Source organism: Pyxicephalus adspersus, chromosome 6 (genome assembly GCF_032062135.1).
Source record: "Pyxicephalus adspersus chromosome 6, UCB_Pads_2.0, whole genome shotgun sequence".
In the NCBI taxonomy this organism is placed as follows: Eukaryota; Metazoa; Chordata; class Amphibia; order Anura; family Pyxicephalidae; genus Pyxicephalus; species Pyxicephalus adspersus.
This window is the reverse complement of record NC_092863.1, coordinates 20,472,914-20,496,992: the sequence shown is the minus strand read 5'-3', so window position 1 is coordinate 20,496,992 and position 24,079 is coordinate 20,472,914. Positions and strand designations below refer to the sequence as shown.

The 24,079-nt window shown below is 41.1% G+C and overlaps 1 protein-coding gene across 1 annotated transcript in view; it reads left to right on the top strand.

Annotated features, from left to right (window-relative positions):
- Positions 1-17,536: 17,536 nt before the first annotated feature.
- CACNB1 (calcium voltage-gated channel auxiliary subunit beta 1) overlaps positions 17,537-24,079 on the top strand; it is a 65,161-nt gene continuing 58,618 nt past the window's right edge. The window contains exons 1-2 of the mRNA XM_072413696.1: positions 17,537-17,827; positions 18,964-19,047. Of these exons, the coding sequence (XP_072269797.1) occupies positions 17,741-17,827; positions 18,964-19,047 (171 nt within the window). The 5' untranslated portion in view covers positions 17,537-17,740. The remainder of the gene's footprint in view (positions 17,828-18,963; positions 19,048-24,079) is intronic.

The following is a 24,079-nucleotide window of genomic DNA, read 5'->3' as shown; positions in this document are numbered from 1 at the left end:
CCCTGGGCTCTGCCTAGTCTGGTATACAGTCCTGTTAACTGGGCCACAGAGTTTGCTAAAAGCCCGGGCACTGGGCACTTTCCCATGTTTAAGGCGGAATTAAGCTGAAAAAAAAAAAAAAATAAAATACCCTTTACCTTTGCAGATCCATCAATCCATCCAGGCGTTTCCTGGCCCTGGGTTGGTAACCGCTATCTTATTATTTTTATTTGATATTGCCTTCTGTTCAGAATTTGTCATATTGTGTTATATACTTATATTTATATATTTTTGCTGTTTAAAACAGCAGCACCTTGTTATGCAACAATTTGAAATTATATTAGTAAAGATAAACAGAGTAAAAAAGTTTTTTAAATTTAAAGTAAAGCGTAAGATAGAGCTGTAGGTGCATGCCTGCATTGGGTGCCATCTCTCAAGGTGAGGAAATGTAAATATTGTAAAAGGTAAAAGACAATGACAGGAATTGAACAACTGTTGTTCATGGAGAAGTACAACATTGTGGAAATGAAACCAGTGCCCAAGCAATACCTGTCACCCTTCTGCCATTTACTATAAAAAAAAATAACAAAATCAACAGGTAAATTGAGATGAAAAATAACATAACCTAATTGAAAATAAAGTGTGTCCAATGTTTCCCCTCCAATTTCAGAGGTCCTCCGGACCCTGTTGGATCATGCTACAGTGCTTTCATAGAGCGGACGTACAGGCCAAGCGATTCACTCCTCCAAGATATCACAGACTTAAAGAGCATAGCAGTAGGAGAATTGGGAAATATTTTTCCTGATCTACAAACTTGAATTTGTTCATAAACAGACATGGTTAAAAAACTAGGCAAGCAATTGGAGATACTTGGGGACTGGTTGTCTTCTCTGACCAAACTTAAAGCATACTTGACCAAATGTCGAATTTAGTAATAAAAGCAGAAGGGTGCAAGCTAATGCCCTTCAGTGACAAAGGAGTGTACTTTTGTACATATATAGTTGACTAATCTGGCTGGAGGCTTTACCCATTCTTTACGCACCTGTTCTGCCATCTTCTTTCTACTTCTCTTCTGCATTCTAATTTTCAACCTTTATTGGCTGCACTGGGATGATGTGACTCCTGCATGGTGGAGTGTTCATGCAGACCTGGCATCGACAAGTGAAGCTGGGATTTTTAGACATGCCTGGCAACAAATACTGAGCTGCACAGATCAGTGAAATTTGACATCTGGGTGGCAATCAGGCAGGTAAGAATAGGAGGATAGGAGGGACATCGCCTTTCCCTTTCTACAATAAACACCAGCCTGATCACCAATTTTCAAAGTGGGACATCAGTTCTGTCAGTAGCTACCCCTGCCTTAAAAAAGGTCTTCCCTGGACAAAATGGCACTTCACTTTTTGAAAGATTTTAATTCCCCGGCCAAAGGTGGCCAATTTTTTTATGGATTCCCTGCAGGCTAAAATTGCTTTTATGCCAATGGAGCGTAAGGATCCACCTTTATGCTTGAGAGATAGATCAACCTCCTAGCTAAACCAAGATTTAAAATTGTTTACTAAGATAATTGCTTTCTGATTACAGTCTCTTTTACATAAACACATATATTATGACAGGTTCATGCTATCAAGAAAGGCAAGAGATAATACTATTAGATTGCTCAGTAGCTACACTGCTAGATCATGAACAACTCCGGTACTATTGTTGCCAACTGATGTTGAGAGTTTGACTAAGTAGACTGGACCTTCATGGAACATGAAAAATCTGTATACTTGGGGCAGCATATGATGTCCTAGATTTGCTCCAAACCTATAGCCTTGGTCAGGGTGAATGAATACTTGTCAGATTCTTTTGCTATCTTTAATGGTACCTCACATTTTGCGAATGGTAGTCTATCCATGCTAGGAACTGCTATCCACAATAGAAACTGACTGGCTAGAATATTACCTCTTTTCTAGTTTTTGAGCATTGGGTCCCAGGTTTGAATCTCAGCCAGGGCACTATCTGCAAAGTGTTTGCAGGGTTTTTTTCCCATATTTGCATGGGTTTCCACTGGATACTGGTTTCCTCCCACATTCCAAAAACATGCAGTTAGGTTAATTGGCTTCCCCCAAAATTGACCTTCAACTGTATTAAAGACATATGACTATGGTAGGGACATTAGATTGTGAGCCCCTTTGAGGGACAGCTAGTCACATGACTATGGACTTTGTACAGCAATGCGCAATATGTCGGCACTATATAAATACTGTGTAATAATAATTAAAATTTAGCTCTGGTGGAAAGGACATGTGCCAAAAGCACAGGTGGAGTATTCCATGTTGAAATGTTAGAAAAATGTTTCTACCGTATGTGATTCTGTAAATATCAAACTTATAACAGTGAGGGCTCTATTTAAAAAAACAGAAAATCTGACATTCCCTCCAATATTACCTGGTGGGAAACCTTCAGGTCCAGGTGTTTTTTCATATATTATATATAGCAATAAAATAAAATATAAAACAATGTTTCTAATGTGTTTACCCAAAATACATTTTGCGTTTTTTTTAAAAGCACATCCTTTTACAAAGTTAGATTTAGTCTTCAAAGTTTTCTATGATATTGAAATTTATTTTTGTACTAACAATAATCAATTAACATGCCTGCTGCCAAAAACTCTTATCTACTGCTTTCACTTCTAAATTTGATTTTAGTTTTGAAACGCTGCCTTGGTTTTGAGGGAACACTTTGCAGTCACAAAAACCTGAGAAGGATATAACTACAAACCGACAACCAGAAAACCTGAGAATCCTCAGTGTTGCTGTTTGTTATATTTCCCATATTTTCTGGCTGTTGCCAAGGCCTGGTTTTTTTCTTGGTGCCACTACCTATCAGTGTGCCACTGCCATAGTCCTGATGTTTGAGTATATTGAGGGGGTCTTTTCTCAGGTTTTCTGGTTGCCAATTGCCATGGCCTGGAATTGTTTCAGCTGTCATTACACTTCAAGATGCTGCTTATGCCACAGCCCTGTTGCTTGACCAGATTACGTTCCTTACAACATTTTATGATTTTCAGTTGCCATCTACCATTGTTCCCTCTACGACTACTTTTTTAGCTTCAGCATATGCCCCAACCCTGCTGTTTCACTATACAGGAGTCTTTGTCAGATTTTGTGGTCGTCAGTCACCATGGCCTGGGATTACTCCTGCTGCCACTACCTTTGTTGTTGCTGTTGCAATCTTTTGGTTGACTATATACCACACAACATTCAAAAGTGGCAAAAAAGCTGTGTTCTCATTTACTTGTATAAATAGTGCCACATAGTTCTTGAGGAGACAACTCCTAGAAAAAATGCTGCTGATCCAAATTCTTATACCCTTCTCATTCTCACAACTGCCTGGTACAATTAAATAGAATTGCCAGGGTCTTGAGGGAACCAAGGCATGGCACCTGCTGCTACAAAATGACTGCTGTTCCTGTATCAACATTGCAGTTTGACTGTTTTGATGCCCAGATGTTGTGGATACCAATTCTAGGGAACGCTCTAGCTGCCACAGGTTCTTTACTCCAGCCTGCTGCACTTTATTTCTCCTTAAGTTAGGCAGGATAGTTCTACAGATTTCTCTTACTTAAAAGTATTCACTCCACTGTGCTGTTGGACTGGAAGATGTGGGAACTTGCTGACACTTGCACTACAGAAATATTTTGGCTACAAGCTGTTACTGTATTGTGATGTTGGTCTGGATCACAGGATGCCTCGCTAACAACATAGGGCCCTTCCAGGGCTTGCTCTAGAGAATTCCTCTTCTCAAAAGGAGTCACTGTACTGTGCTGTTGGCTTGGAAGATGCCATACTGACAATTTGTGCCCTGTCCATGTTTTTACTTACAGAATTCTCTTGCCCAAATAGAGTACTTCCCTTGATTGTTGTACTGGAAGGCGGAGAGCCTTTATGACAACATGGGGTGCTGCCAATGGTTGCTCTACAGAATTCTCCTGCCCTAAGTGAGTCACTTTGCTTTGCTTTTGAATTAAAAGATGTGGGGTCTTCCTGACAATGTGACAAATTCTTATCCCATGAAAGAGTCCCTCTACTGAGCTGTTGGACAGGATAATGTAGAAACTTGATGCAAATGTGCGGCCCCAATCCAACCTAGAATTCTACTCTATTCTGCAGCCAAAAACAAAAATTCTACTTTGTTTTTGTATTGCATAATTCAAGGACTTGTTCAGTATAAATGGTGCCTGCAAAGGGTTTTTGTATATAAATGTAATGCAAGAATAGGAATCATTCTGACACCTACTGCAAGACGGCAACCTATTCTTCAATTCACACAATGGGCCTGATTTAATAGAGCTCTCCAAGACATGAAAAATTAAACTATCATGGGAGACCCTGGGCGATACAGCAAACCTGAAATACATTTCCTAAAAAGCACTAGCTATTAGTTGGCAAATGTTTTCAATCCTAGACCACATCCATTCCATGTTTTCTGGATCACCCAGGTTCTCCCATATTGGTCTCTTATCTCCAATACTGGAGAGCTTTGTTAAATCAGGTTATGTCTCACTACTGCATTGAACTTGAAGCCTTAACTGCTGTTACTTTTGGTCAAAAAAGTTCTATCCACAGTTTCCTTGTGTGTTTTAAGTATTTTTCAGCTTTCCTCCCTGTGTGGACTAGTTATTTCCCATTCATATGCCGGGACTAGGTTCAAGACTAGGTTGCCGCCTTACAGCAGGTGTCCAATGACACTTTAAATGCCGTTGTGAATTAAAGAGGACATGCTATGAAATAAATGTAAAATTTTATTTAAAATAAATCTAAATTCACCATCCACCCAAGCCTTTCAATGAAGGTGAAGGAATATCTTATGGCCCAATGGGGGAATATCATCCCCCATTGGGCCCCAATGGGGAGTAATAATGATAAATAAAAATCTCTACAGAATTTTTTAGTACACAGAAGGAAAAAGAAGAAACACCAGGCTATGGACCACCTTGAATTTATCTAGTTAGGTCCTGAGAGTGGGATTGGAAAGGAATTAACTCCATCATGTGCTGCCATGGAGTGGTCATGAAAGACTGATTGTGTTATGTTATTATACTTGATAATGCAGGATTTTTTTTTTTTAGTAAATATTGCAACACTTTAAGTAAAAAAATACTAAAATAAATATACGTTTTTTACTTTGTTATCTTCTACTTGACGCTGAATAGAGAACATGGCTCCCTAACCTAAGGGTCGGCTGAAAAGTTTTGAATTGAAAACAAAATTAAAATCAGAAAATTAAATTGGTAGAAATTATAGAACAATTTTGAATGTATGAAAACATATTATAATATATATATGTATATATATTTATATTTTTATATAAAGATATGTATTGTACAGGATGAAGTTGGCCCATGCTGTATTACGAGTTGATGAGTATGCATATCATTTGTACCTGGCTTCTACTTGAAAATAAGAAATTGTACAGTATGAAGCTTGACCTGGCTTCAATATGCATCTGCAGATGCAAATCCTAATTCCAACATAATGTATAAAAATAGAAATGATACTGCTTCATTGTATGGCAAAAAGATGGAGTGTGGTGAAATAAAGGGTACCTAAAGTAATATGTCTTATTATTATTCTTAATAAACAGGGTTTATAGAGTGCCAACATATTACGCAGCTCTGTACATTAGATAGTTTAGGTAAAATAGGTAAAGCATAGTTTTTGTAGTATAGAATAGGTAAAGTTTGGTGATCTGTACACTCTCAGCCCCATGCCATTCCATAACTTTTTATCATATCTCCCAACATTTGAAAGTTGGCATCTGCCTCTCCTTTTGCACCCTATTTTTAAAAGTGCTTTAAAACAGCGTTTTGTGTTTTTTTTTATTATTATTATTATTCAAAAAAAAAACCTTTGTTATGCTTTTTTCTGCTATTCTTGAAATCAAGAGCAGATTAGTTACCCTTATTGTACTATGTGGTTATTGGCGCCATTTAGTGGCAACTGAATGAATTACACTTAATAATTTTCTGCCTTCTGGAAAATACAAGGGCTTCCCAGGACGCGGGACTGACTGCTGGATATCGGTACAGTCCTGGGGAAACCGGGACAATTGTGATCTATTTCTTAATAATGCAGATAATGCATACCATTATTCCTTCCACACTTCTTTGCTGTACACACTGCTAATATACACCTAGAGAACCCCTATAATATTTTATGCACTTTTGTGCGCCACATCCTGCTTGCTGTCATACATTCACCCATCTTCTGCGGCATATGAAAGCCTCGAATACATAAAACATTGCTGTTTGGATTCTTGCTGATCACGAACAATACAAATTTGATTCAGTTTAACAAGATCCAAATAACGTCAACAATCATAACATTTATTCAGTTTACAAGGCAGGCTGTTCTCTAATGCAGTGTTTTTCAACTTTTTTTGAGCCACGGCACATTTTTTTACATTGAAAAAATCCTGCGGCACACCACAAATCAAAAATGTTACAAAATGACACTGTAGCTAATTCTTTTGTCTCTAAGAATAAACAAGAAAACTGTTACCTACTGCCACCCACTGACATGGAAGAGTATTACATTACTCTGCCAGTCACTACAGCACAGACACTCGACAATGGTAATTAGATAATTTCCCACGGTACACCTAAAGATCTCTCATGGCACACTAGTGTGCCGCGGCACAGTGGTTGAAAATCACTGCTCTAATGCACCAATAGGTGGTTGGGGAGGAGCAGGAGACTCTGGAAACCATGTTTAGTAGTGGCAGCCAGGCAGTTGTCCTATTGGACATGGTGTATTCCCCACCCAGACCCTGGAAAGCAGTGGTCCCTAACCTTTTGGACGTCACAGACCGCTTCATTTACAGACTCCAGACCTCGCATGCGTGGGGAGCCGTGTGTCACTCAAAGGGGAAGAAACTTCCCCCAGAGTGACATCATGATGCCAGAACCCTCTCACTGTCCCATCGCACAACCCGCCCACTGCCCTGAGCCTGTGATGCATTCCGGAGACATGGTCCTTCACCTGACCCCACTGGGGGGTGAACCAACACCCAGACCTGCAGAGCACCAAAATTTTCTTGCGGACCATAGGTTGGGGACCGCTGCTGTAAAGGGCAGAGGCAACCCCTGGCTACCATTTCAATGAGTAGCTGTCGCTGCTTTTAGGCTGTGTTCTTAAATCACATATAAATGCTCCTACTATGTTTATAGGTGTTTTAAAGCTTACCTTTAAACGCTGAACAACTCTTATAAATGCCTATGAAGCGTTTTGCTGCGTTTTAATTTTAACCTTAGGGAATAGGTACAGAGGTACATAAAACCCCTTACTCATTTCCTGATAGGTGTAAATACATAAATAATGAGACAAGACTTTAATGTTAAAGCATTTTTATTATATGTATGTGATTAACTGTATTAAACTTTTTTACAGGTAATACCACTATGAAAGGATGATTCCCATGGCTGCACTTCTCCTGACAGTGTGGGATCCCCAAGCACTACAGGGCAAATGAGGACAAGTCTCCCCATTTACTTCTAGTGCTGATTGGCTTGAGAATGGATAAAACCTGATGACGCTTGAGCTACCCACACAGGTGCAGAACATGTGCCAATGCCCCACTGGGGACTCAGGAGCAGTGTCCTGATAGAACCTCTCCCTTGATTGGCTGAGAAAAGGGAAACCCTGATGACGGCTTAAGTATCATCAGGGTTTCCCTTTTCTTACGTCAATCAACACTGGTTGTTAGGACACTAATACTGCGGTTTTCTCTTTGGTGATTGATATGTTTGGAGAAGAAAATCTATGTGGAACATATAGAGCTGAAGTTTGCTGTAAGCAGGCTGACTCTTGATTGATATTAATTATGTAATTTACTAGTTAGGTCACTGATGGAGTAATGTAGTGCTGAGAAAGCTACTGCACATTTCTTGTTGGGACTGGCAGTGCTCTGCTAATAAAGCAGAACTGTCAATAGAATAAAAAAAAAAAAAAAAAAACAGCTGCTGATCTCATGTGCGTGCGTGAGATTGGCAAATCTTTTTTTATTGCAGGGAAAAGCCCAGGAGGTAAGGGCTCCCATTTCAGTGTTACCACCACGATGGTAAAGACAGATAGAGGGCCCTCTCCCCATCTATATATATTTTTTTAAATGTATTTTGAAAAATAATTATATTTTTTGCTTCATTAAAAAGGGTTATCTTCTCCTTTATATAAAGTAACAAATGTGATGATAGGTCTGCTTTCAGTGTAGGCTTTTCACACTTAGTGTTACTAGTGCATCTTAGTCTGCATTCTTTTTCAGTTTCACAGTTTGTACATCTATAAGAGGAATTTGATTCTTGATTTGGCTGATTTGGCTTTTTAAAATAACCCCCGAAAAGTTTAAATCTATATTAATATAGTTCTAGTTCCATTAACAGTGTGTGCAGGTAGATTGAATTGAAAGATTTGAGTTACATATTTAAAGAAAATGTCAGTCACTTTTTTTTTTCAACCCATGAATTTTTAATATATTTGTATATGTATACTTAGTTTCAATAGTGGTGTGTACATTTGTTAACAGGGAATTGTAATCTACATTTACCCTATTTATTCGAGTATAACACGCACTCGTGTATAACGCGCACCCCTAATTTTCGATTAAACATCGGTATAAAATTTTGTCTAACGGGTACCAGTATATCAATTAAAATATGAAGAACACGGTACGCAAAACACTGAATTAACGGGATACAAAAGCAATGCTTACCGTAAGGTGTGGGCGAGGAAATGAAGCGGCAAACCCAATTCAGGGGTGGCAGGGCTGGGGTGGCAGTGGCGGCCGGTCCATTGAGGGCGTACGCGAATTGTGAGTTTCCACTGCGCCTTTTCCGGGCTGCAGCCGCTCACTGTACGCGAGGGCGAAGGAAAAAAAAACGTCACCGCGTCGCGTACAGTGAGCGGCTGCAGCCCGGAAAAGGCGCAGTGCAAACTCACAATTCGCGTACGCCCTCAATGGACCAGCTGCCACTGCCACCCCAGCCCTCGTTTATAACGCGCATCCAAACTTTGATTTCTTTTTTTGGTATAAAATTTTGTGCGTTATACTCGAATAAATATGGTAGGTTACATAATAACAAAGCCCTGTAAGTTTTAGGGCCTGGAGGTCAAAGGAGGGTAGCAGGATATCATATATGTAAAGTCTGCAAAATGTATTTATCTTGATTTTAATATATTCTGATTAAATCTGGAAAAGCAGGGGTGCCTGGGCCCACAACTGCCCGCATGTGCAGGGAGGTATGAAAGAGGCCCCTGCACTTTAGTGAGGAAGAGGTGTGACATTGCCCCCCCCCCCATACTGGGCCACCTGCTGAGGTCCAGGTTTAGGAAGAAAGTGAAGATGGAACGTCTTGGCAAGAAGAGGTGCAGACACATCAGAATTTCATGAACTTCATACTCTTGAGAGGAATCAGAAGCAGGAGTAGCCAGGTGAGGGATGAGAAAAGAAAATGAGGACTAATGGTTTTAGCAGAGATATGTGAAAAGGGTTGGGTAACTTCAGATGTGGAGGAAGGTGTAGCTTGTACAAAACAGGATTAAACATAGCTGAAATGATATAAGGTCCAAAGGAACGATAAGTAAACTTCAAAGAAGGGACTTTGCAACGGATGTTCTTCATGGTGAGCCAGACTTTATCCCCAGGTTTCAAAGAAGGTACTTTTCGGCAATGCCGATCTGCAAACTTCTTATGTCTGAGAGCTGCATGTTTCAGATGCTCACAGGTAGAAATTCAGATACTATTAAAGTTTCTCTGCAGGGCACTGAGTGCAGGTACGTCAGTAGAGCAAGGAATAGATGAGTGGTGAGGATGTTTGCTGTAGACAACGTAAAATGGGTATTCTTTGGTGGGGACATGGTTGTTGTGGGCAAACTGCCCATGGTAGCAGAGCTACAAGAAGTTGATTGGACAAGGAGTTCCATTTGGTTCTGCTTCCAGGTTTCCATTGTTCCAGTCTGTGTCTTATGTTCCTGATTTGCTTGTGTATTGACCCCAGCTTGACTTCTGACTATTCCTGATCAGCGCCTGCCCTGACCTTTGGTTTGCCTGACCACTCTGTCTCATGCTCCGGCACCACGCTTTGTTCGTGCTTGTCAGCAGTCACCTGCCTTGGCGGGCACGGGGGCCGCAAACCATGCAGCAGCTTGCAGAACAACATCCTTACCTCTATAGACCCTGAAGAAGACAGGGCTGTTTCTTAGACTCTGCGCCCCATGTACATCACTACTCCCTGGGCTGGTGACACAAAGGGTCCACCACCCTGCTCTGTGGCGCCGTGACAAAGGCCCTGCCAGAAGTAAGTGTGGAGTGTCTCATTGTTCCAAGTGAGCTCAGCCCCCACAGGAGTGGGCCAAAAACTGATCCAGGGGAGTAGTGAGCACAAAAAGATGGTGAATTACCTGGATTTGAGGAGCTTCCTGGGCATTTAGCCTCTGAGAGAGTGATTGGTTGGAGTCTGGGATGGTGTGGACATGGTTTGTGCAAAAATAGTATGAGCCCTGAGAAGGGCCAAAGCGCAGAGTGTAAGCAGTAATCAGGGCTCGCCCGGGCTCAGAACTTCCCGTATGTGCAGGAGAGAGGAGCCTGCGCTTTAGTGAGGAAGAAGTAAGTAACACAGATCTTCTATTGCCTTGGCTACTTCATTAGGCATTTTAGGGCAGGCATCGACCTCTTGGAGTCTACCCTCCACCAATGGTACTTGAAGGATCTGTGTGGTAGACATCTGGAGCGAGTGTATAAGTATTCATTGAAGAAATGTAACTGACTAGCAATGTCTTCTGACTTGGAGTAGAGCTTACAGACCTTATGGTCTCTAATATGTTCTACTATGTGTGAAAGACATCTGGAGCGAAGTACCCTAGCTAAAAACTTGCCACTCAAGCAGAATTTAGAGGATAACAGGATTCTAAGATACTGTTTTATCTCCAGCAGGCCCAACAAGACCTGTTTCACATGCATGAATTTAGAAACTAACTTTAAATTCTGAATCTGATCTAAAAGCCACCTCAAGTCCTGCTGTTTTACTATTTTGAAGTGCACCATCCATTTGAATACTCAACGTACCACAATTTCATGTGCTTCTCAAACCATGGAGGGATCTGAAAGAGATGCTGAGTTCTGTACAAAATAATTCCTTTAGCTGTTCTGTAATACTGTGTCAGAAAGTAACAAAAGGTTGAGTCTCCAAAATCTAGTGCTGGTATCCCTGTCCAGGAAGGGCCAGATCCCCCAAGTTTTTGTGTACATGTGTATACTTGGTATATGTAAAAAGCTGGAGTCACAGGAGAAGAATGAGGAGGAGAATGAAAGCCTGTCTTTCTTCCAACGACAATACTAGCTAAGCAGTACCCACCCAGTACAGGTGAAATGGCCTTGGGCAACAACAGGAGGCTACCTGTCTTTCATGTCTCCATCCATGGGGCACATGAAAGAAGAGGTAAAGAAGGATGCTGGTACAAAAGAACAGGTGGAACAAGAGGATGCTTTACTTTCTTTTCGTGTCCTTATTCATTGGACACAGATAGAGAAACAGGAGAAAACGAAGGAGGCTATGCCATAGACATTCTGGCTTTCCTTTCAAACCCCCGACATCATACCTGGATGTGAGGATCAGTCAGAAGACAAAGTTTTGCTGCCTAACTGACATAAAGCTGGATCCTCAGGGGTAAGCAGTCTAAATACCTTCAAGTTGTTCTGCTAACAAAACAACCCTTGCATAGGCGCCATCAAAAACAATGATCATTGATTGGTACTCACCATCTTGGATCCACACTATAAGGGTCAAGTGTGAAAACAGTCACTGCAGCAGAGAAGATGGAAGTCAGCATGCGTCAAGTACTTTTAAGCTATCCTTTACTTGTGGCAGCAAGGATCCATCTGCTAATGGTCACAGCTCTGCCACCTATGGTAGACAAGCAGGAAGCACCACTACCAATAAAGGACATGGTTCAACAAAGAGGTTGTACATTTTTTCAGAAAGCAGCAGCCAGTTCTATCCACAGTAAGCACCCACAGACATTACCTAGCCATGATGGTTAATTAATCAGTTCCAGTTTGGATACCTTCAACAGCAGATATAAAGGCAGCTGGGTGTCCAAGACGGACCTGTTGTTGGTGCTTGCGGAAAATTCACTAGAGGTGTTTGCCAGACCTACTATAGATGTCTACTTAGGAGGGCATTCAGCATGGCTGGAGTGTAATGGTTGACTGAAAGGCTAATCTCACCAGTCAACAGCTAAAATTGACCACCTAACCATTGTCAAAATGAACCAGGCTTGCATTGTTGATGACTTTTGCACCCAATTGGTTGATTACACTAATACGCTACAGCACATCGTTTGACAAGCACAATTCTATATAACAACTGTTTCTAATGATACCTTTTTGATTAATGATCATGGTCCAAATTTGATTTGTGCAGATATGCTGTATTTTTTTTTTACTGCCCTTAATTCAGTTTTGTCAAAGATCAAGCCTGCTGATATGGATAATAAATGAGCAACCCTGATAAAAACTGTGTGCAGTAAGGAACACAGGTATCTGACATTACTGGAAAAGTTGAATGCAAAAAGATCTATAGAGGCTGCGGTGCTACAATTGAGAGGATGTAAGAGGAATAGACCATTGATGAGTATACCATCTCTTATATTTCAGGGAAATGCATGTTTGACTATTTGGAGACCCCACAGTGTTTCACGAAGTGCTTCTGTCATAAAAAAAATATTTAGCCTGCAAATGCTGTCCCTACAACTGAGATTGCTAACTTGTCATGGTGGTATCTTGGTTTAAATATTCCATTCCAATAAATTGAACCAGGAATTGGAACAGGATTGTATACATAGTTACACTCTGCAACTCCCATCTCATGTCTTTGGACTGATTCATCATTAAGCATCCACCTGGACTCCAACACAACCTCTACTGCTGCCATCCTCAACTTCTATTTCACCAGGTCAACTCTGTGACTGACTTATCCCATCCCACTCCTGGAACTCAACAAGCTTATACGCTTCAAAATAACCATTATTACAGGACATGCTCACATGGACATCAGTTTGCCACATTCTTAAATGTACTAATATGATTCACAGTTATCTGGTAAAATGTATTATTCACCCAGCACTCTCTTTGCTGGCTCTATCCCCTCTCCTCACTACCTGTCTGTTACCTCATTGGGCCTGATTTATTAACGCTCTCCAAGACTGAAGAGAATACACGTTCATCAGTGAAGCTGGGTGATCCAGCATACCTGGAATGGATCTGGTCCAGGATTCAAAACATCTGCTAGAACAGTGATTTTCAACTAGTGTGCCGTGAGGGATCTTCAGGTGTACCGTGGGAAATTATCCAATTACCATTGTTGAGTGTCTGTGCTGTAGTGATTGGCAGAGTATTGTAATATTTTTTACATGTCAGTGGGTGGCAGTAGGTAGCTTAATTGCCATGTTTAATCTTAGAGACAAGATAATTAGCTACAGAGTGTCATTTTGTAACATTTTTGATTGAGGTATGGATTTTTTTCAATGTAAAAAATGTGTCATGACTCAAAAAAGGTTGAAAAACACTGTGGTTGAAAATAACAAATGACTGGAAGAAATCCATTCCAGGTTTGCTGGAACAGCCACTTCACCGATGAAAGTGTATTCTCTCCAGTATTGGAGTGCTTTATTAAATCAGGCCCATAGTTTCTGCTCCTTCACTCTACTGCTTTGGTTGTCTGTGCTCCTGCACCTTTTCCCTCAACTGCTACTTTCTGGTGACATCTCACCCAACCCTGGTCCCTCCCACAGCCTCTCTCTTCCCTACACTTTCAGCAAGATACTCCCTCCTCCTATCTTCATTCCCATTCACCCAACCCAAAAGTTCTTGCCTCTATCCACAACCTTCTCCTCTCTAAACTTTCTGGCTCCCACTGAAACTTGGCTTTCCTCCTCAGACTCTGCCCCTGCTGTTGGTCTCTCCAATGAAGGCCTGCACTTCACACATACCCCTAGACCTGGCAACAAAGTAGGGGATGGTGTGGGTCTCATTCTCTACCATAACTATACATACAGGGTCCTTCCTACCCCGCCCTCTCCTATTTTCACCTTGTTTGAAGTCCTTTCTTCCACCCCCACTGCTGTTTGCTGTTGTCTACTCCCCCCCCCCCTCCCCGGCCCAGTATTACAATATTTGGATAACTTTGCCTCTTGGCTCCGACACATTCTTTGCCATGACCTGCCCACCCTCATCCTCGGAGACTTTAATGTTGCAGTGGATGACCCCAACCATCCTTCCTCAGCCAGACTGCTCTCCATTACCTTCTCCTTTAGACTCACACAGAACATAAATGGCCCCACACATATCCACTTTAGACCTGGTATTTTTCAAACTCTGCAACCTCAACCTTCTTGACAACTCGCCAATTCCCCTTACTGATCACAATCTTATCACCTTCAACCAATCTAATTCTTGCCCCCCTTTGCCACATCCCAGACCTGGTCAATGGCAGAGAGATATCCGTAACCTTGACCACAACCTATTCTCAAACTTCCTTACGTCCCTAACCCATACCCTCTCTAAAATCCCATCTCCAGATAAAGCTGCCATCCAGCTCTGGATAAAGTTGCCCCTGCCACCTTCCACTACCCCGGTCCTGCTAAACCCCGAGCCTGGCACAGCAATCACATCTAACATCTACAAAAGAATGTTCGTGCAGCTGAGTGCAAGTTGAGGAAATCTGGCCTCTCACTCACTGACACCAAGCTAAATTATTTCTCCGCTGTCATTTCCTCTCAGGCTTCCAAACCACACAGCCTCTTCTCAACAATTGACTCCCTCCTAAAACCCACACCTGCTCCCCCCACAGCTACCTTCTCTGCCCAAAACATTGCCACCTACTTTACAGATAAAATTGACAAAATCAGACATGATGTCTCTACTCACTGGGCCACCATATCCACCCCTTCCACCTGTAAATCATCAATGGCCACCCCTCAGCCCTGTTACTCTAATCTGGCCTTCAATGCCTTTTTTTTGGCCCCCAAAGGAATCCTAAATATGAACTGCAAATGGCCTGCCGCTGCATTGAAATATCGCCGCTACTACAATTCCCAGCATCACTGGCGTCTATAGACCAGCGGGCTCTGGGCCTATGCGTGTCCCCACATTGGACTCTTTTATAGAAGCAAGTAATATTGAGAAGTTTTGTAGCAGCGCTATTTCTAGAAATCCCCCTCAGCTGTACTTTTCCTTGCTACTCCAAGTCATAGACTTGAAAGGTTGGATTTTCATAGAAGAAAATTGCTATTATTATTGTTAGCCTGTGCAAAAAGGTTATTGAGCTTTAACTCAGAAGGCTACAGATAGAGAAAGAGGCATAAGATTTTTTTCTTAAATAAAATAAAAAAAAAAATTTCATGCCTCTTTATTATAGGATTCTTCCAGACTGAATGTGAAGCAAAACTTCTTTGTTTCCATATGAATTATTATCTAATGAGAAGGAAAAACCTCAATTTTTTTTTAGTAAATTTCAAGGTTGGCCCGCGACTTTGTCTAAGTTTTTGATTTTGGGCCACTGTGTATTTGAGTTTGACACTTCTGCTCTAAATCAAGTCTCTCTTCTCTTATCTCCATCTACTACCTGTCTGCTTGACCCAATTCCTCTGATCTACTCTGTGCCCATTCCTCCAACCCGTCCCCCACCCTAACCAAACTTTTAAACCTCTCTCTTTCTACTGGTATCTACCCCTCTGCTTTCAAACATGCCATTATTCTCCCTATTCTGAAGAAACCTCCACTAGACCCCTCCCTACCTTCTAGCTACCATCCTATCTCCTTTCTCCCATATGTTTTGAAACTTCTTGAGTGCCTTGTTATGCATAAGACTCACCGATTACCTGAGCACCAACTCTCTCCTTGACCCTCTCCAATCTGGCTTTCGAGCTGCCCATTCCACCGAAACAGCCCTCACTAAAGTGGCCAACGACCTCCACAGAGCTAAGTCACAAGGCAACTTTTCCCTCCACCTTTGCCTAGATCTTTCCTCTGCTTTTGACACTGTTGATCACCCTCTTCTGCGCTCCAAGGGTATCAGTGACACTGCTCCCTCAGTTTGCTTCCTACCTGTCTGTCCTGTCCTTTTAAGTTTCTTCCAATGGTAATTCCTCCTCTCCAACTCTCCTCCTCACTCAGTAGTCTCATATCCTCCTTTGGTTTACAGTACCATCTGTATGCTGATGGCACTCAAATCTGTCCTTCCCTCACTTGTCTCCCTCAGTCCTGGATAAGGTTTCATGCTGCCGCTTAGCCATCTCGTTATGACAGTGTTGCCCACTCTCCCATCGCAGGTCTGAGCCTGCGATGGTAGAGTGGGTGGGTTGTGTTCAAAGAGACAACCTACCCACCTCCCTGAGCCTGCAATCTGTATGCGAGACAGGGTCCACGGCTCTGGCCCGTGCGCCAGAGCCGTGGACGACCAAATAATTATTTGCAAAATAGGAATGTGGCTTCTGCATTAGCTGTTCTAGAATTTGTCATACTTTCCTAGTGTAAGATAAATTCCTTCTCCCAGATTTAAGGTCTCCACATCTCTACTTATGTTTACATAAGCTAACCTTTAGTTTTGCTATCTCTGAACCCTTTCCTATGTGGAAATGAGCTTTTTTTTTCCAACCCTACTCTTCCTGCATCTTCTCCTATGTATGGGTAAGTATCTCTCCTCCAGTTCTGATAACTCTCAGTCCCCTACCTGCAAAGCTGCCTGTGCTTCATTCCAGCACATGCCTAAATTAGATTTTATCCTTGTGTTAAATCTTTGTAAAGTGTGCCAAATATACGAAACCTAACTGACACCCTGAAAGAATAGGTTCACTTTCAAACAAACCCCTCTTTCCTATTAGAAAAACCCACCCCTCCCCTGATTCATATTTACATCTCAATCAAGATGCAACCTTTTCTTTACAATTGGTCAACTGAACTTAGGTAGTCATTTTCTACTGCTGCCCTAAAAGATGGCCTGATGGGAAGCGACTGCCCAGATGTGACCATCAAACTGAAAGTTAGTTGGGTGGGATGTAAACAAACAACAGGGGACAAAGGCACGATTACAGGGCAACTATGCCCATGGATGGGTACAAGGGTGCACTAGGTTAGTTCAGTGGGTAGGGGTCATAAAGCATAAGTGGCTTTTTTGTATAAATGGGCACCTATCCTATACATTTAAAAACACAATTCTGCATTAGCTGTTCTGGAAATTGCCATATTTTCCTAGTGTAAGATAAATTCCTTCTCCCAAATTTAAGGTCTCTGCATCTCCTCTTATGTTTAACCTACTGCTTAACCTGTTTAACCTCAACCCCACTATTTCTGCATCTTCCTTTATCTATGAGTAAGTATCTCTCCTCCAGGTATGCTAACTCTATGTCCCCTACCTGCACAGCTGCCTGTGCTTCATTCCAGCTCTTCATATTCATTTGCTAGAATACCTCACCCTAGTCTTGTCTAATATTCGTCACCCAGTTTTTCATCTGTCATTTGCCAGCCACTCTTTCCTCCATGCTATTTTGTCCCCTCCCTGTGTCTGCTTGAGCTCTCCTCCTTCTTATTCTATCACCCACCCTATCTCCCTTTCCTCCCCTCCCCTCTTCTCAGCTTGCCTCTAACACATAGTTCAGGTACTGCTTGAGAGATGACTGCTGGTGACTAGAGCCAATCTGTGTGTGTAAGTAGGGTGGTCTCACCAATGGTCCAGCAGAACAGGATGGCCAGGACCCCGTCCAGCTCTACACAAGAGATCCAGATGGATGTGTTAGAGGGACACAATCTGCAGGTGAGATTTATTCCTAATCTTTTATCCCAGTACATAAATTAAACCTTAGTAACGCAAATATAGGTACACATACATTGTGTGTTTTGTAAAGAAAAAAAAAATTAAATAGAATCCCACTATTCAAGTGATTTTCTATGATGCTGATTAATGAAAATGTAGCAGATACAGAGGGGCTCAGGCAAAAATATAAAATATGGACCTTCTGATGCAACTATGTCAAATGCAGGTTGTGCATATAAAATGATTGGAGACAGCTGGAGAGAAAAGGGGGGAGAATGTGTGTGTACATTTTAACCTAACTCACTCACAGACATCTGGTTGTGAGCAGGTAAACACAGGATGCTGCGGGGAGGGGGATGGGAGCTGCCAGATTGAGGGTTGCTGTGTTGTACTGAAAGGGTTAAGATTTGCAGCTAGGACTTTATAGGAAATAATTAAAAGACTGTGTTACAATTGTTTATACTATCCATTGTCCAAAGGGTACTAGCCATTTCTGTACAATTAAATGATGATTCAAATGCTAGTTGTTATTACAGTTATGATAACGTAGTTCTAGAAATTAAGGTAAAATATATAGAAAAAGTGCCAAAGAGTTTAAAGTATTCCAAACTAAAGTCATTATTAATCAGTTAATGGATGGAGCAGTGATGATAGTGATTATATAGGGTGTAAGTAAACTTATAGGATATTAGCATACATACCAATTAGGTAATTTTAGGAGGAGATTATGTAAAATCGAGAAACTAATCAGCTGTATTAGTGTTTCATGATTAACAGGCAAAGTTCATGTACTGAATGTATTTACAAATACATACAGAAACTATTTTTTCGAATACCAGGGCTATAGGCAAAATATACTGCGGGACCATTTGTATACTGTTTCTGTATTTTGTATAAAGAATGTCTGCATTGCTCATGATGCCATTTCTCTCCATTTCATGCATTAAACAGGAGCAGTTAAAAAATTGATTGGTTTATGCTAACAATTTGCAGTATATATACAGTACTTCTGCTTTTTAAAGAAATCAGTCCTATTATGACTAAAGAAATAAGTAATATGTGAATATCTTTGCCTTCTCTTGCACGAATCTGTGGACACACACTAATTTATTTTTATTCTTTTTTTCTTTTATCAGGCTAAATATAAGAGAAAAAGTCGATTCAAACGGTCAGATGGGAGCACAAGCTCAGACACCACTTCAAACAGCTTTGTGCGGCAGGTAAGTCATGCTTATCACTGCTTTACGCTTTGGCCTAATGTGTGAGGCAGAAACGCACAGGCCTCACTAGGCCCTGGACCTGGGTTACCATGGAAACCAGCACCAGGGAAGAGATGCTCCTACGTCAGGAGATGGAAATGACAAACACTAATTAACTAACTGAAAGAGAGGAGATGCTGAAGAATGGTACAATAAAAAGCAGAGGATGAATAGGGAGGAGGGTAGAAAAGACAAAGAAGGATAATATATATATATATATATATATATATATATATATATATATGGGTTACAACAGATCTAGGAATGGCATATTGTGAAATGAAAGACAAAAAATGATCCACCCTTGGAAAAAGGTTTAAAAATAGTTATGCTGAAGATATTGTGTACTGTACAAACAGAAAAAAATGTGTTAGCTGGTTTAGATTTTTGGATGTGGCATTTGAAAATTCTAAACTAGTATATTTGTTAAATGCTGGTGAAATGGCTACATGTATATAGGTATTTTCCAAATCCTTTAATAATAATCCATTGCTTTTTAACTTTGTGTTTCTAATCTTGGTGTTTTTTCTACAGGCTTGGAAAGTGTTGGTGGAAATGGGGAGGAGGTAGTTGGGTAGAACTTGTTGTTGGCTTTAGTTGTTAAATAAGGCCACTGGATGCCTGTATTACACATACAGTATCTCCTCTGTATCTACTATACATCCTTTAAGGCACAAACTGATAGCAGCCACTGAGAGCTATGGTTCTGTTTATAAAACTATAGTGTTTTCCCTGGTGGATATCTGACCCTTTTTTGGACATCATGACAGCAGAATGGCAACTTTGTATGACACACAAGTCAGACCTTACTTTACATTAGTTTTGCATGAAGTACTTGTTTATGGTTGTCTCAGAATCATTAAATACCAGTTCAAAACAAAAATGTGAAAAAGTTTTAATCTTGTTTATTCCTAATGTTAAACATAACTCCCATATTAATACTCAATTAGTGCATATCAGCTGAAACTTGAAATCTGTTTTCATTCTGTAAGTTGTTTGTCAGGATGGGAAGATGTTTTAGAGCAAGGGTGCCCAACCTTTGCCCCTTATGATTCCTCTGCTCTCTAAGCTTGTTGTCTTGCGGGGAATTTGACACGCGCATCTCTTGTGTTCCTCTATGAGCTCGTGTTGCCAGGAGAGAAAGCTTCCTGAGCATGCTCAGTGTTGGCTTCCTGAGAGTAGGCGTGTACTATAGACCTGGCCCTGACCTGGTGACTGCTCCACGCCCACCTTGTACTGTGACATAATCTCACACCTTGTGCAGCAGCACCATGAGAGCTGTGTCTGTGTTCATGCTGCTGTCATTATCCCCATGTATAAACCTTCACATCTCCTATGCTGAGTGTCATAGAAATTGTGATATTTTTAGGGTACACAGGGGACCCTGAGATCTGTTACTAAACTAAATTTCAGCCCCCTAAACATAACTTGCCAGATACGGGGTCACAAGCATAAAATCCCCATAACAAGCAGGGATATTTTCACATTAAGGGGGTCTATTTCAAGACCAGGGTCCCCAAATTAAGTACGCATGTTAGGAACCCCTGGCGGCCACTTCAATGGCAATGAACATTTGGGTACTGTCAATTCGCTCCAAATTGTGGTGCCCAAAATATATACTTGCTCATCCATTGAACTTCAAGACTGCATACAGACTAGCAGTGAGCTTGTGGTGCGGTTACCCCTTCCTCATGCCATGGAACCCTGCCTAGGCGGAAAACGCATGTAAACGCTGTGGCCCTTAATTTCTCTGGAACAGATGGGAGGGATGTTGGCAACTAGAAAATGCCTTTTGCCCCCCCCCCCCCCCTTCAATAAAATGTTATACCCATCATATCACCCTACCTGTCGCACATACTGTAGATATCCCCTTAATCTCTATGAACCCCAATTGTTCCATAAGGAAAGGAAAACGTAACTGCAAGTGGGGGACTCTTGTGGCTAACTGTCCCTAAAATTTCATCACTACGGCACCATCACAAGATATGAAAAACTATACCGGTCATACAGTGGTACCCTGTCACACATATCTGGCCACTTACCTTCTGTGAACCCTAATTTCCCAGGAAAGGGGGATGTAAGGACCTGAATATGTAGTAGTAAGAACATGTACCCCTTTGCTATCTATCACAAGTAGCCACTGCAGAGATTTAGGGGTACAAAGAAGGTTAGCAGCCCCCTTTAACTGTCAGGACGCATTGTATGGTGTAGTTTCTGCTCTGTGGTACGGGAATGAAGATCAGGGAGCAATATTTGTCCGTCCAGCACTGTATGATAGCTTAAGTTTTGTAATGGTGCATTAATAAAATGGTGCATTAATAAAATGAGCATCAAATGGCGAGTGCAGAAATTCTTGATTTGTCATTCCCTTTATATGGTGGACGTATGTGACTATACCTAGAAACATTTCAATTTCATTTTAAATATAAACTATTTTAGTTTTAAACATATATCTTTAATGTTTGTTTGCATTGTGGCTCACTGGTTTTATCTCAATGTCAACAGCGGCACCCAGATGAAAAATGGCTGGGCACATGGTTTGGCAGAGGGTTTTCTTACTGGAAGATTGATTATATCAGGAGTGATGATGTTCACTAATAATTCCAAGAGTGACAAAAATAGTCTAAATATTTGCAATTTCTCAAGCAGTGTTATCACAAATCTTATACTGTGAAGTAATAGAATAAAGTGTTATACACTGAAAGGGTAGGTGCTGTGCACATTTCATAATAAATAATAAACAAGTGTAAGGATTGTGGTTTCAAAATGAAAGGTCAATAAAGTGCACAAACATTACTAGAGAGATTCGCTATTCCTCAACACATTTACTGCAGTGTATACAAATAACTGGGCAAAAAAAAGAACAGTTTATCTAATAAATATCAACATTAAACGTACCAGCACATTTATCCCAATGTCAATGTTTTAACTTCAAAATGCCTTCAGTCCTCCATCCATACCTTCCTTTATCGATCTGTTTTATACACCTTCTCTCTTTTTGTGGATTTGTTTCCCCACCATCTTGCTGTGCATTGTAGTGTGCTAGGTCATAATAAAATGTGCTGGTTTGTTTCTCTAATCATTCTGGCACATTGATAGCCCACTAAAAGGATAAGTCTACCTTAAAACAATATTGGTGAAAATTTTATTTTTTATTGCACTCCTGTACACAGGGAGGAATGTTATGTTATTGGTAAATCCAATAACATTTATTAAGAAAATTTATTGATAAATTTGATAGATTTTTATTGTGGTAACATTATAAAGCTTATATGAAATGTTAGCAATTGTATTTATTTACATTTGAATGCAAAAATTGTACATCATAACATATAGAGTAATTCACAAGCTTTCAAGCTAAATGGCAATATATATATATATATATATATATAAATAAAATTAGGTTAGGGGGGTCATCTCACCGCAAGACACTGTAGTGCTTCCGAAAAATTCAATTTATTCAGATTCAGGCACAAATAATGTAGCTTCCATTCAGCAAAATCAAAACACAAAATGGCTTAGTCCAGCATAACAAAAATAGGCCTGCTGCCACAAGCAGCTATGCCAGGCGGAAGCCTGGTACTCACAGGTTGTCAAGGCTTTTGGTAGTCTGTCCTCCATAAACATGGAGCTGCCTCCTGGTGCTGCTTCGAGGCTCACACTCAGACTGAGACACACCCACTACCTGACATCTCATAGACAGACCTGCCAGGTCAGTCCGAAAGTCACCCAGATCCTTCCTTCCTATCCCAAATACCAGCTCTCTAATATCTAACAACCACATCGCCAAACTTTTCAGAGGGACCATGACCTAAAACAGGGGGAAATATATCTACCATCCAAGACCTAGTCTTGATATCCTCTACATATCCCCCCCCCCTCTGTCTCTACCCCCGAGGAGGTGGAGGCAACAGAGGAGTTGAAACGGAACCCGGGAAAGAGCATCAGCATTTTGATGCATCCCTCCGGACTTTTGCTCCAAAATAAATTTAAATTGTTATAAAGCCAAAAACCATCAGGTCACTCTGGCATTTTTCTCCTTGTTCTGGTTAATCCATTTTAAAGCAGTATGATCTGACACAAACCAGAACTTTCTGTCCAACAGGTAGTACCGCAGTGAATTCAGGGCCCACTTGATGGCGAAGACTATTGCTCTACTACTGCTTACTTTTTTCTGCCTCAATAAGTTTGTAGCTAAGAAAAAACACTGCAGCCCCTTTCCAAAGATAACTTGAGACAGAACGCTATTTTTTGAAAAAAATAAGAATGGGATGCTGCAAGAGGGCTGACTTTAGCTCTAGAAATGGCTTTTCAGCCTTTGGATTCCACTTGACCACGAATAACTGATTTTTGGTCAGATCAGTCAGAGGGGCTGCGAGGGAGGAAAAGTTGGGCACAATCTTCTGTAATACCCCACTATGCCTAGGAATGCTTGCACTTGTATTTTTGTAAGAGGGCATAGACAGTTCTGTATTGCATCTACTTTGTTAATATGGGGTTTAACAAGCCCTCTTTCCACCATCGTATCCCAGGTATCTTGCCTCCTCCATTCCAGTTGCGCACTTCTTTGCATTCACTCTGAACCCACCTCTCTTCAGCGAGTTTAGCACTGCCTGAACTTTGGGTAGATGGGACTCCCATTTTCTACTGAAAATGACAATGTCAGTCAAGTACACCAAGGCATTTTTCTTGTTGGGCTGTAACAACGTGTCTATCGTCCTTTGAAAGGTGTCTGGAATGGTCTGTAGCCCTCAGGGCATTGTTTTAAAATGAAAATGACCTTCTGGGGCAGTCTTTTTCCTGACAGACTAGGTTAGGGGAATTTGCCTCTTTGGTAATATAGGGTGGTGGTATAGCAGGCAGGGCATAGTCTCTCAATTAGTTCATCTACCATGGGGTAGGCGTTGAAACTGGATATGTTGTTCAGCTTCTAGAAGTCATTGTAGAACCACAGAGTGCCATTAGGAACTTGGGAACCCAAAACAATCGGGCT